Source organism: Lycium ferocissimum, chromosome 9, assembly GCF_029784015.1.
Source record: "Lycium ferocissimum isolate CSIRO_LF1 chromosome 9, AGI_CSIRO_Lferr_CH_V1, whole genome shotgun sequence".
Lineage (NCBI taxonomy): Eukaryota > Viridiplantae > Streptophyta > Magnoliopsida > Solanales > Solanaceae > Lycium > Lycium ferocissimum.
Genome location: NC_081350.1, coordinates 37488697 through 37503382, shown reverse-complemented (window position 1 = coordinate 37503382; position 14686 = coordinate 37488697). Strand labels below are relative to the sequence as shown.

At 34.7% G+C, this 14686-nt stretch overlaps 2 protein-coding genes across 4 annotated transcripts; one reads left to right on the top strand and one right to left on the bottom strand.

The window, feature by feature from the left end:
* Positions 1-259: 259 nt before the first annotated feature.
* On the bottom strand, positions 260-1812 carry LOC132069474 (protein ROH1A). Its single transcript, XM_059462817.1, has one exon. It carries the CDS (start codon positions 1689-1691, stop codon positions 483-485), a length of 1209 nt encoding a protein of 402 aa, XP_059318800.1. The 5' UTR covers positions 1692-1812; the 3' UTR covers positions 260-482.
* Positions 1813-5681: 3869 nt separating this feature from the next.
* Positions 5682-12948, top strand: LOC132030584 (uncharacterized). Of its 3 annotated transcripts, none has more exons than XM_059420281.1 (5): positions 5682-5846; positions 7157-7251; positions 7596-7980; positions 8755-10638; positions 12517-12948. In XM_059420281.1, exons 3-5 carry the CDS (start codon positions 7631-7633, stop codon positions 12623-12625), a joined length of 2343 nt encoding a protein of 780 aa, XP_059276264.1. In that variant the 5' UTR covers positions 5682-5846; positions 7157-7251; positions 7596-7630; the 3' UTR covers positions 12626-12948. The 3 variants fall into 3 exon arrangements, with proteins under 3 accessions (XP_059276264.1, XP_059276262.1, XP_059276263.1); XM_059420280.1 differs by lacking the exon at positions 5682-5846 and adding an exon at positions 6914-7044; XM_059420279.1 differs by lacking the exon at positions 7157-7251 and having other exon boundaries at positions 5683-5846.
* The last annotated feature ends 1738 nt before the right edge of the window (positions 12949-14686 follow it).

Below are 14686 nucleotides of genomic sequence, written 5' to 3'. Positions count from 1 at the left end.
GCTTGAATTCTAGCCGTGAGAATAAAGAACTTCTTGATAAAGAGCTTTTTACGCCCTTAATAGGTCTATCCTATTCAAATTCAAATTGAAATTAATCATGCGAGACAAGTAGTAAATTTCGGATACAGAATGATTAAACCCAAAAATTTCCAATTGGAAAATCTCAATCATCAAATTGATGAACACAATATTTACATTCCTGCGAATTAGGCAATTAGCAATACCATTAACGGAATTATACGCGTTTGAAACAAAGAGATAGAGAAACAGGAGCACAATGGACAACGTCCACTGGAAACCAATCAATCTACTATTCCTTTCTTTTTACATTATGAAACAAATAAAAACTTGAATTATAGTAATTATCACAAAAATTAGTCAACCTTTTTCCAAACATGACATTTTTTAAAACCAAAACAGTAACAAAACAAACTAGTAATCCTTAATATTGGAAATTGGAAAAAATTGAATGTTTGTTAAAGTCAATAAGGTACTGGTGTTGACATTTTACCAATTTGATCAAGAACATCAAGAACTTCAGCTCTGCTCCTCACAATCCTGTGAAACACTTCTCTAATCTGCTGCTGCAATGGTGCTAGCCCCTCCTCCATTTTCCGGCATATCTCCGCCATCTCTGCCACCTGTCCCGCCACCTCCTCCAGCTTCTCCTCCTCCGCGGGGAACTGAAAATTCTCCGCAAAATCCACCAAATTTTGCGCGACTTTCTCCATTTTTTGTAGCTCATCAAGCAACCCGGTTGTCCCTTTTTTCTCCTTTTTCTTCCATTCCTCCGCGATTTTATCCTGCAGTGCAATTAAACTCTGGCCCCAATTCAAATTCCGCGGCATTGGAAAGTGTGTCAATAGCCCTGTCCTTTCCTGACACGGAATTGCTGCCACTAGGCCCCACATCACGAACACGAATATCGTGCTCATAGCATAAATAGGCAAAGCAAGCCCTGTGGGCTCGCCCCCACGTGGCGCCACCAGAGTGGACGCCATTGCCTGGATCTGCTTCGAAGCGGACCAGGATTTCGCAACCGACCACGACATTGCACGAAAAGTACCATTAGTCCTATCTTTATTATTAGTAGTATTAGTTCCACTACGCCTACCAAATGACCATGTGCGCTCAGCAGCTTTTGCATGATAATTATTCTCCTTATCATCCAACATCATCGACGTAAGCAACGTGTTCAGCGCCTTTTTTGCCCGTCTTACTTGTCCATCTCCCATTGGCTTTTGCTCTAGCGCGGTAACCGCGATTTGAGCTAGCTTTTGCCAGTGACGCACGAGTTCCAACCCGTGCGTCACAGCATTACAAATATCAAGAGATTTGATCGAACGATCAAGAATGTCCGGGACAAGACGGTCCAATGGTGGTTTAGAAAATTGAACAGGATCGCGTCCGATTAGGACAAGCGCTTTAAATTCAGCCTCACAACATAGAAAAACATCGAGGAGTTTACGATACCATGATATCGAAAGAAGGGCAGTTTGGTCTTTTGCAGGGGAATCTGTTGTAGATGAAGGGTCGTTTGGTAAAAGATCAGAGAAACGTTCAGCTACATGTTTTTGGAAAAGTTCAAGGTCTTCAAGGTCTTGTTCATGATTGTTTTCCATATTGGAAACTTGATTACGACGAATACTTATTCGATTAAGGAATGATCCTTGATTATCCGTCATTGGCATGTTTTTTTCCGGCGACAATTTTTTTCAGTTGTATGTTTGTGTTTTTTTGGTGATGATTGGGAATTTTTTGTATAGAAGAAATGGTCAGCAAATGGAAGTTAATATAAAGGGAGTTGGAAAATTGGATGGTTGTGGCCATTTCTTTTTGTCGGATATGAAGACCGTTTCTTGCTGACTTGGTAGTTAGTTTATTCTATCCACTGAAATGTTCGTTAGCTCCCTTGAAGATTTTCGAGTTTTGCACTTTAACCCTGAAATATTTTATTTGTCACTTCAACTATTCAAATTTGTGTTGTATTATTCGAAATTGCTCATTTTTAGTTCGCTTTGCATTACTAATCCTTTAATTTTTCAGTATCCGTATTATTAATCTCTGCATAACTTGTCTTTCAACCAAAAACTTGGCTTTCACTAAGAGTGGTGAAATTAGTTGATGAGCTTTGGGACAATTCGTATGAGCGAACTCCAGTAAGAGCTATATAGAACCACCTTTAACCCAGTGGCGGAGCCAGAATTTTCACTAAGGGGGTTCAAAATATAAAAAAGTAAACATACGAAGAAGCCAAAGGGGGTTCAACATCTACTATATACATAAAAATAATTTTAACCATGTATAAATAATGTTTTTTTTCGCCGGAGGGGGTTTGAACCCCTTCCCCTGCTTTGACCTGTCTCATATCTTCCCATCCTCTACTTAGTTGACTCAACTACATCGATCCCGAGCTACATCTTGTTGAGTCAGTCGCACGTGAGTACGGTATATGTCGATGACTTACTATTGGGAAACGTCGATTCCTTCGAGCTTCTCATAGAATATAATACGTATTGCCCACTTCCTATAATTTGGCTTTTAGCTCTTACTTTTTCGAAGGTTGGCAGGACATGGGAGCCTTAGCGCACGCATCGATTTACCCGAATAACCTTTGCTTTCTCACTTCCATCTATTCAAAAAGGCGGAACTGAAGTGAAGAAAATAGTATATGACACGACAATCTATATGGAAACGGCCCCTAAACACCTTATAATAAAGGAATGGTAGCACTCTTGGTCCCTGAATTGCTGGTAAATTTTGATGTTAATTCTTGTGATATATGACTAAACACATTTAGCCTTTAATTAATTGAACTATGTGTTTTTTGTCCCTATATGTAGGAATATGTTATATTTAAATTATTTTTAGAATTATATTACTGTCAAATATGAAATAACTCTACAAGATTAATATGAGCCTATTTGGATGGGCTTAAAAAAAGCTGTTTATAAGCTAAAAAAATAAGTTGGAGTAGAAACTTATTTTTTTTTAGCTTATAAGTTGTTTTCAACTTATAAGTTTATAAGCTAAGCCAAACGGTCCAATTATTTTTTTAGGCTTATTTTAGCAAAAAATATATTTTCACCAAACACTCAAAAAAGCTAAAAACAACTTATAAGCAACTTATAAGCCAATCCAAACGGGCTCTATAATACATGAGTAATTTAGTAGTGGAACAATTGATAATCATCATAAATTTGTGAATCTTCACAAGTAAAGGGATTAAAAGTGGGAGATTTAATTAATTCAAGGTCAAAGTTGCTTAGTCCAATATCACAATGATTAAAATCAGACGTCATCGATAACTAAGGGACCAAAAGTGTTATTAATAACTCTATAATAAAAGGGCTTTAATCTAGAAATAAGTATCTGAATAAACAAGTACTTCTAAAAGTTCTTAAAACGATGAGCCAAATTCGACAAGCAAATTATGGACGATAAGCTAGGAAACAAACTCCATTTGTCTTTGCCTTGTTAGTTTTAGTAGACTCCGAATATAATTTTATGTTTATAGAGAGAGAAATATGCAGTGGAGTTTGACATCAATCAACATGGAGAAAGACGACTTTTTGGAAGATAAGTTCTTTATTCTTTTATAAATCTTTTTTGAAGTTAAGTTAATCCAATAATACAAAATTGTGTACACAAGCAATAATTTGCAGCATGTCCATGAGTAATTGATAAAGTTCAAAAAACAATTAAATATGTCCCAAATATATTGTGATCCACTGTTAATGCGAGATGCACAATTGAATATTTTTAATTATGCAGGAGCTATATTTAAGCTAGAAGATAAAGTTGGCGGCTTTTATGAGCCGATAGATTAATAAAAGACACATATAAGGTAAATCACAAACGTTAAGGATATTTATTTGCCTTTTTTGGTTTTAAATTCAAGACAAATCTTTTCCTCTTTTTTTTTTTATCCACCTCTTTTTGTATTGGTATCTACAACTCAAGATGTAATATTTGGACTGCGGTGGTGCTCACGTTTATCCTTTTCCCTTAAATCCGACATTGAATAGTTGTAAACATAGAGTCATAGACATACATAAATATATATTTTAATTTATACAAATTAATAGGTAAAAGGGAAAACTTTGCAACATCCTTTTGTATTTTACCTAGCTACTTTGCAACATCCTTTTGTATTTTACCTAGCTACTTTGCAATATCCTACACGAATTTCAATGATGACTTGTTTTAATACTACATATTGATTGTTTTGAACTAAAATAAAACTTTTGGGTGGAATATTCATATTGTGTAGAATATGTTCACTCTCAACTGTCACAATACAATAGTATAGAGCTTAGAAAGGCGGGTTGCCCGTGAACCTCATGTCTGATAAACCAAATCTTTATTGAATTTGATTTTTCCATTATATGAGCACATGTTTTTCGGCAACTTCAATCGATTAAATTGCAATAGTACTTACAATTTCTTCCAATTTAACCAAGTCACCTTGAGTAAGCACTTCGTCCAGAACATAATCAACAAATCCAAGATATACTCCTACAAGTAAAAGGAGTTCGAATAAAAATTCTTTTTTTTTTTTGGACAGATTGCCCTTCAAAGGCGCTAGTCTTTAGTTTTTCCCCTCAAATCACTAGTCTTTAATTTTTGTCCTTTCGCTTAAAAAAGTGGCCAAAAATACCCAATGTTTTGGGTTTGAACCCCCCTCAGTTAAAAAATAAATAAATTACAAGGTAACGCTTCGTGAGAAGTAGAATTTGCTTTAAAATTCTGCATCACGGCAGAGGTTTGCCTAAGGCAATTTTTTTTTTTTAACTCAGCTGGAATTCTACAAAAGCCTAACTTTTGCCCTAGTAGGATTAATTTTGCAACGAAACTCTGCCTTGCGATTTTTTTCGACTGAGTTGAGGTGCGAACCCAGAACTTTAGGGTATTTTAGTCGAAGGACAAAAATTAAAGACCACCCCGAATAAGGCAATCGTACAAATTGCCCACAAAAATTGCTACATAGTATAATTTTTCTCGACAACAAATAGATGGAAATAAATTAACCAAACAACACATAGTAATAAAGTAGTAGCATTAATAAATTCAATAGAGGGTAATATTGATATAACAAATAGGGGAGCAAAAAGAAGTAACAAAATCAGCAAACGAATAAAGTCATCTTCTGTTACCAAAATTATAATCATTTTTTTTCTTTTGAAAAGCATCAAAGATTTTTTGAACAAATTCCTTATTGCAATTTTATTCAAGTCTCCTTTAATTCATGTTTCCAATTCCACCAAAGTATTCCTCAAACTCAGATGTTTTCCACAATTTTAAATAGTTGATACATCATAATAATAATAATAATAATAATAATAATAATAATAGGTAAGTAAATAAATATATGTAGAGTATATATTTCCTTTTTATTAGAAGTAAAAGCAAAAAAAGTAATATCGGTTCGAGCTTCGGGTATGAGATTACCTTTTGATAGGGTTTGCTTATTTCAATATGAGATTTTTCGTCGTAAATCTGAATTTAGTCGCAGAAATAGATGGATGAGAAATTAAAAAGAAGAAAAGGAAAAAGCAAAAAAAGGAAAAGGAATAATTAGATGGACAAGGCCCAACTCCAAAGGCGGTTCCGTAAGAGGGGGGAAGTTTGACATGATATAGCAAGTTACAGGGCTAAAGTGGTCATTAAATCAATTAGGGTTAATTACGTTGGCCTCCCCAAATTGCTAAAGCACATCCGATTTAAAGCCACAAAGTTAGAATCTCTCCCTTACACAGCCCCTCTCTCTTTCTCTCATCATCTATTTAACCCTAATTTCTTCAAAACTTTCCAGCAAACACTCATCTTCAACATTGTTACAACAGGTATTTATATTCACTTTTCATCAATTGCCCCCCAAAGATTTGGTTTTTGCACATTGTCCACCCCCATGTTTTTTCTTGAAATTCTATTTCGACCTGTACGAGGTTTTTGAAAACCCATGTGTTTTTTTTTCTTTTGTTCTTCTTTACTGGTGTTTCTTTCTTGCGTTTTAGGCTCTTACATGTTTTTACCTTCATGGGTGTTCCTTATTTATTTGCTTTTTTGTCTCTTGATTATGCTTCTTTTTCCTTTTTTTTTTTTTTTGGGGTTATGGCTAGCTTTATATTTTTTCATTGTTTACTCATGCCTGTGGTAAAGATTTGATCTTTTTTATTGACTTGGGAATGTAGATTGATTTTCATGGCTCATTTTGAACAAATTGTTGAAGATGATTCATAGACGACACTTTTAACTATGCTCTTGTATTGATTTTTGTTGCTAGCTTTAAAAAAAAAAATAAAAAAAAATTCATTATTTAATTATGCAGGTAGTAAAGATTTGACCTTTTTTCTTGAATTGGGAATGTAGGTTAATTTTCATGCCATTTAAACTTATTAACTTTTTTTGGTTCTAACTAAGCTCTTGGTTTTTTTTTTTGTAGCTTTAAAATTTCACATTGTTTAATTATGCCTGTGGTAAAGATTTGATTTTTTTTCTTGAATATGGAATGTAGGCTGAATTTCATGGTCCATTTGAACTTATTGTTAAAGATGATTCATATAGCCAACACTAGCTTTTTTGTTTTAACTATGCTCTTGTTTTTTTCCCCTTGTTGTAGCTTAAAAAATTTCATTGTTTAATTATGCATGTAGTAAAGATTTGAGCTTTTCATGGTCCGTTTAAACTTATTGTTAAAGATGATTCATACAGCCAACACTAACTTTTTTGTTTTTGTTTTAACTAAGTTCTTGCTTTTTTCTTGTTGCTAGCTTTAAACGTTTTCATTGTTTAATTTAGCTGTGGTAAAAATTTGAGTTTTTTTTTTTAATTGAATTGGGAATGTAGGTTGATTTTCATGGTCCATTTAAATTTATTGTTAAAGATGATTCATATAGCCAGCACTAATTTTTTTTTTTTTTTTTTGGTTGCTAGCTTTAAAAAATTTCATTGTGCAACTACGAATCTATACTTCACTCAGTTGTCTGCTCTTAGGATATGGGGTTATAGGACCTTACATAAGATGAATCATATCAACAGAGTGTAGGTGATCTTTATTGGGTTATAGTTCTTTATTTAAGGTGAATCATATAGCCTCCAGAGTTACCGTCATTGGGGTAGAATACTTTACTTATCATGAATCTTATCAATGTAGCCGTTCTAAGTCATTCACGGGGATAAGACCATTCAGGTGATATTGCTGAGCTTCTGTAGGACCTTGTCATACTCCGGATTGCGGGAGGGTTTGTGGTAAAGATTTGAGCTTTTTTCTTGAATTGAGAATGCAGGTTGATTTTCATGGTCCATTTAAATTTATTGTAAAAGATGATTCATATACCCAACACTAACTTTTTTTGTTTTAAGTAAGCTCTTGTTTTTTTTTTGTTTTTTTTTCTTGTTGCTAGCTTTAAAGATTTTCATTGTTTAATTATACATGTAGTAAAGATTTGAGTTTTTTTTTGTTTTCTTGAATTGGGAAAGTAGATTGATTTTCATGGTCCATTTAAACTTATTGTTACAGATGATTCCTATAGTCAACACCAACTTTGTTATTGTAAAATTAAGTCTTATTTTTTATTCTTCCCTTTTTGCAGTGTTTTGAATTGGTTGAGGATTTTATGTCCTTGTAATGGCTTCCAAGAAGATAATTGCAATATGTCAATCTGGAGGAGAGTTTGTGACAAACAATGAGGATGGGTTTTTGACATATACAGGTGGAGAGGCTTATGCTTTGGATATTGATGACCAGACAGTTTTGGCTGACTTTAAGAAAGAAATAGCAGAGAATTTTCAGTGTGGCGTTGAAGGAATGACAATAAAATATTTTCTTCCTGGGAATAAGAAGACTCTCATTACTATATCTAAGGATAAGGACCTCAAGCGTATGATTAATTTTGTCAAGGATTCGGACCAAGTTGAGATCTTCATAATTTATGATGAAGCTGTTGTGAAAAATGAACCCAATGTCTCTGCCAGCAGGTACTTACTTTTCTTCGTGTTTTTAGTTTAGTTTGTTTGTTTTGTTGTTTCACTCACATGACATGACAAACAGGTCTAAGTGAAATGCAATGTATGTTGAGAATTCATATAGTCGGTTCAACTTGGGATTGAGGTGTAATAGTTGTTGTACTCAGTGGCGCAGCCAGAAATTTTAACGAGGGGATCTAAAGAAAGCCAAACTTGCACACTGAGTGAATATACTTAACTATCAAGGGATTCAATAATTCACATATATACCAAAAAGTTTGTTTTAACCATATTTGTGCAGTATAATTTTCCGACAAAAGGGATTCAATTGAAGCCCCTTCAACACGCTTAGCTCCGCCAGACGCCAGTGGTTGCACTCAGATGGCATGGACCTTAATGCTTGTCTGAATCTTAGCATGGCGAGTTTCTAGTAGTTCTTTGGGTGGTGTTTTCTACACAATTTGTTCCAAGTGCTTTTTTATGTTCATTCTTCTATATGCTAACGAGTTTGAAAGATATGCTACTCCCTCCATCCCAATTTATGTGAAGGTGTTTGTGGCCACGAAGTTTAAGAATGAAAGGAAGACTCTTGAAACTTGTGGTTTAAAATAAGTCCTAAATATTTGTGTGGCTATAAATCATATCATTACTTCATTAGTGTAAAATGGTAAGTTTACAGTTGAATTGTTACCAAATATAGAAAGTTGTGCTTTTTGGGACTGACTATAAAGGAAAGAGTGTCACATAATTGGGAATTCTTAATTTAATGGCTTGCTTACTATGCAGGTCGACAACTGCATCAGAGGCAGCTCTTACTCCTGCCACCCCTGTGGATGTGGATATGATTCAGTGTGATGATCTCCTTGGTGCTGATGCTGCCATTGATACAACTCCCCTGTGTGTCTATCCTGATGAGAACAAAGAGAAGCATCGCCGAGCAGCTACACAATGGGAGAACACAATAACCGGCGTGGGTCAGAGATTCAATAGTTTCGCTGAATTTCGTGAAGCTCTGCATAAATACTCAATTGCCCATGGATTCGCTTATAGGTATAAGAAAAATGATAGTCGTAGGGTAACTGCTAAATGCAAAGTTGAAGGATGTTCTTGGTGCATATATGCATCAAGGTTGCCTACCACTCAGCTAATATGTATCAAGAAAATGAATGAAAAACATACATGTGACGGGGCTGCTGTTAAAGCTGCGTACCGATCAACGAGGGGATGGATGGGAAGTATTATAAAGGAAAAGTTGAAGGTTGCTCCGAACTACAAGCCAAAGGATATTGCAAAAGATATTGAGCGCGAATATGGTATTCAGTTGAATTATTCTCAAGCAAGGCGTGCGAAAGAGAAGGCAAGAGAGCAGCTTCAGGGTTCTTTCAAAGAGGCGTACAGTCAGTTACCTTTATTCTGCGAGAAAATTAGAGAAACTAATCCTGGAAGTGTTGCTATAATAGCCACTAAGGAGGACTCGAGTTTCCATCGACTGTTTATTGCGTTTCATGCTTCAATATCTGGTTTCCAACAAGTTTGCCGGCCTCTTATTTTCCTGGACAGCACACTTCTCTATGCAAAGTATCAAGGAACACTTTTGGCTGCCGTAGGTGTAGATGGGAACGATGGAGTTTTTCCGGTTGCCTTTGCAGTTGTAGATGAAGAGACCAGTGACAACTGGCATTGGTTTCTTTCAGAACTAAAATCCGCTGTCTATACAGCATCCTGTCCGATAACTTTTATTTCTGATTTCCAAAGAGGGATAAGAGAGTCTTTGCACAATGTCTTTGGTGAAGAGTGTTACCACGGCTTTTGTCTCCGTTATCTTGCTGAGAAACTTAATAACGATTTGAAAGGGCAGTTTTCACATGAAGCCAGACGCCTTATGATCCAAGATTTATATGCTGCTGCTTGTGCAATTAAGCTCGAGTCTTTCGAACGATGTGTCGAGAATATAAAAGCTATCTCGCCCGAAGTTTACAATTGGGTCACTAGAAGTGAGCCAGAACACTGGGCAAATGCCTTTTTTGGTTGGACAAGGTATGGCCACTTGACATCCAACTTTGGGCAGCTTTTTTATGATTGGGTAGCGGAGGTGAACGAACTGCCAATTACTCAAATGGTTGATGTGTTACGAGGTAAGATAATGGAATTGATCTATACTAGGCGTGTTGAGTCCAGTCAGTGGGTTACGACTTTAACACCTTTGATGGAACAAAAACTTCAAAGTGAAACATCAAGAGCAAGGTCGCTTCATATATTATCCTCGCATGGGAGCACATTTGAAGTACATGGCGAATCTATTGAAGTAGTTGATATTGAACAATGGGATTGTAGTTGTAAAGAATGGCAGCTTAATGGGTTGCCTTGTTGCCATGGTATTGCTGCTTTGGAATACCTAGGAAGGAGCCCTTATGATTATTGCTCTAGATACTTTTCAACTGAGAGTTACCGTGTAACGTATGCCGAATCTATTAACCCCATACCTCATTTGGAAAGACCAATTAAAGGTGAACCAGATATGGAGCATACAGTCATTGTTGTGACTCCTCCACCAACGAAACGTCTGCCTGGTCGACCAAAGATGAAGAAGGCGGACACTTTTGACATAGTCAAACGTCAGATGCAGTGTAGCAAGTGCAAGGGCCTGGGCCACAATAAGAAGACATGCGGGTAATGAACTGAAAACCATGCTTCTTTCAATTAGTACAATGTATTTTAAAGTAGGGATAATCACACTTTTGGTCCGTTAATTATGAGTAAATTCTGAGTTTGGTTCTTGTGATACATGACTCGTCACATTTAACCTTCAATAATGTGTGCTTTTGGTCCTTTTATGTAGGAATTATTTTTTATTTAGACTATTTTTAGAAGGACATTACCCTCAAATATGGAGTAACATTACAAGTTTAACATAACATGAGTGTAATTAAACGGTGAAACGGTTAATAATTCAGGAAATTTTTGATTATTTACAAGCTAGACATCAAAAATGTACATTTCAAGTTATTGAGGGTTAAATGTGCTTAATGAGATATATAATAAGGACAAAAATTGGTATTTACCAATAACTAAAGGACCAAAAGTGGTATTAACCCGTTTGGAGTATAACTCTCTTATTTGCTGATCATTCATATCTGTCCTTGTATTCACAAATTTTTGCCTCATTCCAGCACTTTGATTTCCGTGACCTGCAGAGATTTCCTTCTGAATATTCTTTAGATAGCTCCTGAGGGGGAAATTGTTACCTATCATACTATAGAAACACGTGAGAGCATGTGAAATTTAGTACATTCTCATAAATGTGCAGCACTTTAGTATTAAACATATAGGCATTTCTCATACTGACATAGAACGAGTCATAACTTATTTGCTTGCTCTTTCTTCTCCTTTTGAAAGACTTATGTTGGTGGGGACTCAAAAAATATAACAAAAACAAAGAACAAACCCAATGTAAATCCATAAGTGGGGTCTGGGGAGGGTAGTGTGTACGCAACCTTACCCCTACCTTGTAAATATAATCTACTCAAAAAGGTTGTTATTGTCTTTATCTTGGGATTTGATAAGGTGGAACTTTTCCTTGTTAGCCTGATGGATAATTTATTCATTAGCTTAAATTAGCAGGGAAATGCTGCCTAGGTGGTTGTGGTAATAGCTATCCAGGGGTGGATCGAGAGGCCCGCTTATGTGTTCATGTGAACCCAATAGGTTTTGCTCAAACACTGAATATATATTAAAAATTCTACTAGTAAATATGTATAAACACTTGATTGCAAACCCAGTTATTATTGTAGTATTAAATTGAGGTCGTTGTAGGAATACATAAACTTTAAATCCTGGATCCGTCTCTGCCTCTATTGCCAGTTAAACATTCAGACATTGAGCTAGAGTTCTTTAACTCAATGCATTTGAAGATCTCATTAATTCTTGTTCTGTCCGGTGATTACACTTAATTATTATTCACGAAATGAGAGGATTGTTTAAATATCTGGATCACTGCCAAATCCTGGAACTTCCTGATATGGTGAAACTGTTCCCTTAAGTAGTAGCTCCGAGAACTCCACCTTGTCTTTGTTTGTGAAACTGTGAAAATAAAAAATCAGCAACAGAACTTCACCTTTTAAGTTTTATGCGGGTTGCAATTCACTGCTAAGTTGCTAGGAGCTTCAAATTTTCTACTGCATTTTTGAAGTTAGAAGAATTGCACCGATCCCATATCAGAAGAGAAAATGACAGAAGTGGTCCCTTATGTTTGAGGGTAAGTTCAAATAGTCCCTTAGGTATGCATTTAACAGTCTTGGTCCTTTAAGTTCTCCAAAAGTTAAAACACTTTTAGTCTCCGTCAAATATTTACTAAACTATGTGTCTGTTAAATAATTATATTGACACAACAATGACTCAAACAAGTTGGGATCGGCTATATGAATCCTTATTGCTTCATTTAAGCTCAACTTATATCAACTTTTTCTTTTGATATCTTTTCTGTATTTGTTTACCCTGCTAACTATGCTGTTAGTGACTGAATAATTATACTTTGTCATCTGTAAACAGGAAGGTGAATAATATTGATGAATCAGACCCTCTACATCTCACTGGCTTGGTAACTGGAGAACTTGAAACTGCAGGATCCATGGAATTGGAATCTTCTTGTCCAATGTAGTTAAAACTGATATATTTAGATACCTTTGATAGATATCATTTAGGACAAGAGTAGATGGAAAGGTTTTAGGTATAGGTTTTTCTTTCCCAGTATGGTGACATTTAATTTTTTTTGTAGTTGGCTTTGTTAGTCAGAATTTTTTGTTTATAAAGTTGTGCTTGTTAATTTGATCTTTTTCAACTCCACGTGTCTGATTAACAGTTCCGGAAGTAGCAAGATGAGTGAATGAAGGTGCTGTTAGCAGTTGTGAATACTTTTTTCATGGAGATAAACCGTTGCAGCGGAAACGTTCCTTTTGTCACTTATATAAGATTGAACTCATTGTGAACCTTTTTGATTATTAGTAGTGGCTCGTGAAAGTAAAAGTCCTCTTTCTTTAAAAAAGGGGAAACATTCGAGATTTGTGAACAGGAATAGAGAATAGATTGTTAGAAGTATTTTTAAAATAATAAAATTAAGGTGAAAGAAAGTGGAGTAGTTGGTAGAAAGATGTCTATCAAATTTGAAATGACATGAGATAATATTAGCTTCTAGTTTTAGTAGTCTTTGAATTGATTGAGGGGTGAAAATTTTCCAATTATGAAAAAGAGAAAAGATGAATAGTACTATTGAGGCGGTGGAGTGTAATTTGCAACTACCCATTTTCTTCAAAATTACTATACAGTATTAGTGTCGGGAAGTCCGTGCTGAATCCGGACCCAAAATTAAGATAATAAAGTAATTATTAAGTTTTAATTTATGTGTCACAGTTTAAATTTTGAGAGTCAAACAGTTTAATTTTGACAGTGAATTCGGGCATAGAATCTTGTAAGTCTTTGAAAATTTACATATTTAAAAACTATGTAAAAAGTACTATAAACTTCAATACTTGACTATTCAAAATATTTAATTTTTCGTAATTAAAAATTTTCTTTTCCTTTCAAGAAATGCATGTGAGGAAATGATATTTCTTTTCTTTTTTCTTTATCTAATATATTTTCTAAATTTGCGTTATAATAATATTATAACTATGATATTGCCCCAAATACATTAGCATTGACTAAATTTAAATAATTAAATCATGTCTCGGTGCAACGACGTATATATCTAATAATTTTGTTCCTTCTCATTTTTGTTCTTTAAGGATCGATTTTGAAATTTATTTTCTATCGATTTATTTTTTATTGGATAATTTTGTTACATCATTAAACCTTTATATATTCAAAATAATTTTTTTTAAATAAAATTTAGATCAAGAGAAATTTAATGACAATTTTAGAATTACTAAGAAAATATGGTCGACACTTTGCCAGTACCAAATGAGTTCTCCAAAATTATTATTATTACCATTTTAGATTATCTTTATGCATAGTTATTTCTATTAGATGACCTCATCACCATGCACAACTTTTTAAGTATTTTAAAGGGCTCAAATTATATGTACCATATTGGATGTGACAACCCAAGTAAAAAAGAAATGATGTAGGAGCAAAAATAAGACATAGAAAAAAAAATCATGGTACATACCTCAGCTCCAAAAAGTTAGTCTAAGGGGCCATGTATTAGCAAAAAGGGTTGAAAATATCTTGATTTATTGAAAACATACTTTGGTAAATGAAGTAATAAATAACAAATATAAGGGCAAATATTTGAAGTAGCAAATTCTTTTTAGTTGGCAAGCTAACTAAATGGTTACAATGTAACCAATTACTACAAAACTCTTTGGATTGTCTCTTCTATATAGTAGTAATGTAAGGAACAACCAGGGGGCTTTTGTAGTCCTCACAAAAATTTCCAATAAAATTTTAAACTTTTTAATTAATTACTTCTAGGTCCTATTCTTATTTTTTAAAGTCAAATTTATTTTTTGTTCTTAAGGTCTACTTTTCAAAAGTTGTCGAACATCTTCCCTCCTTTTTTCTATTTTTTGGTTTTCTATTCGGTGCCCGGTATCCGCATTAGAGCTCGATAAATCCAGATAACTCGCATTGCGTAGCACCCATTCGAGGGAAGCGCTCCCTCCAAAGATTTTTTCATACCCAGGTTTGACCCGTGACCCCTGATTAAGGGAGAAGCAGCCCC

Bases quoted from the DNA above. Each gene is read 5' to 3' on its own strand.
- LOC132069474 (XM_059462817.1), bottom strand. From the start codon at position 1,691: ATGCCAATGACGGATAATCAAGGATCATTCCTTAATCGAATAAGTATT.
- LOC132030584 (XM_059420281.1), top strand. From the start codon at position 7,631: ATGGCTTCCAAGAAGATAATTGCAATATGTCAATCTGGAGGAGAGTTT. The intron at 7,981-8,754 runs GTACTTACTTTT...CTTACTATGCAG, and splicing joins CCCAATGTCTCTGCCAGCAG to GTCGACAACTGCATCAGAGG. The intron at 10,639-12,516 runs GTAATGAACTGA...ATCTGTAAACAG, and splicing joins CACAATAAGAAGACATGCGG to GAAGGTGAATAATATTGATG.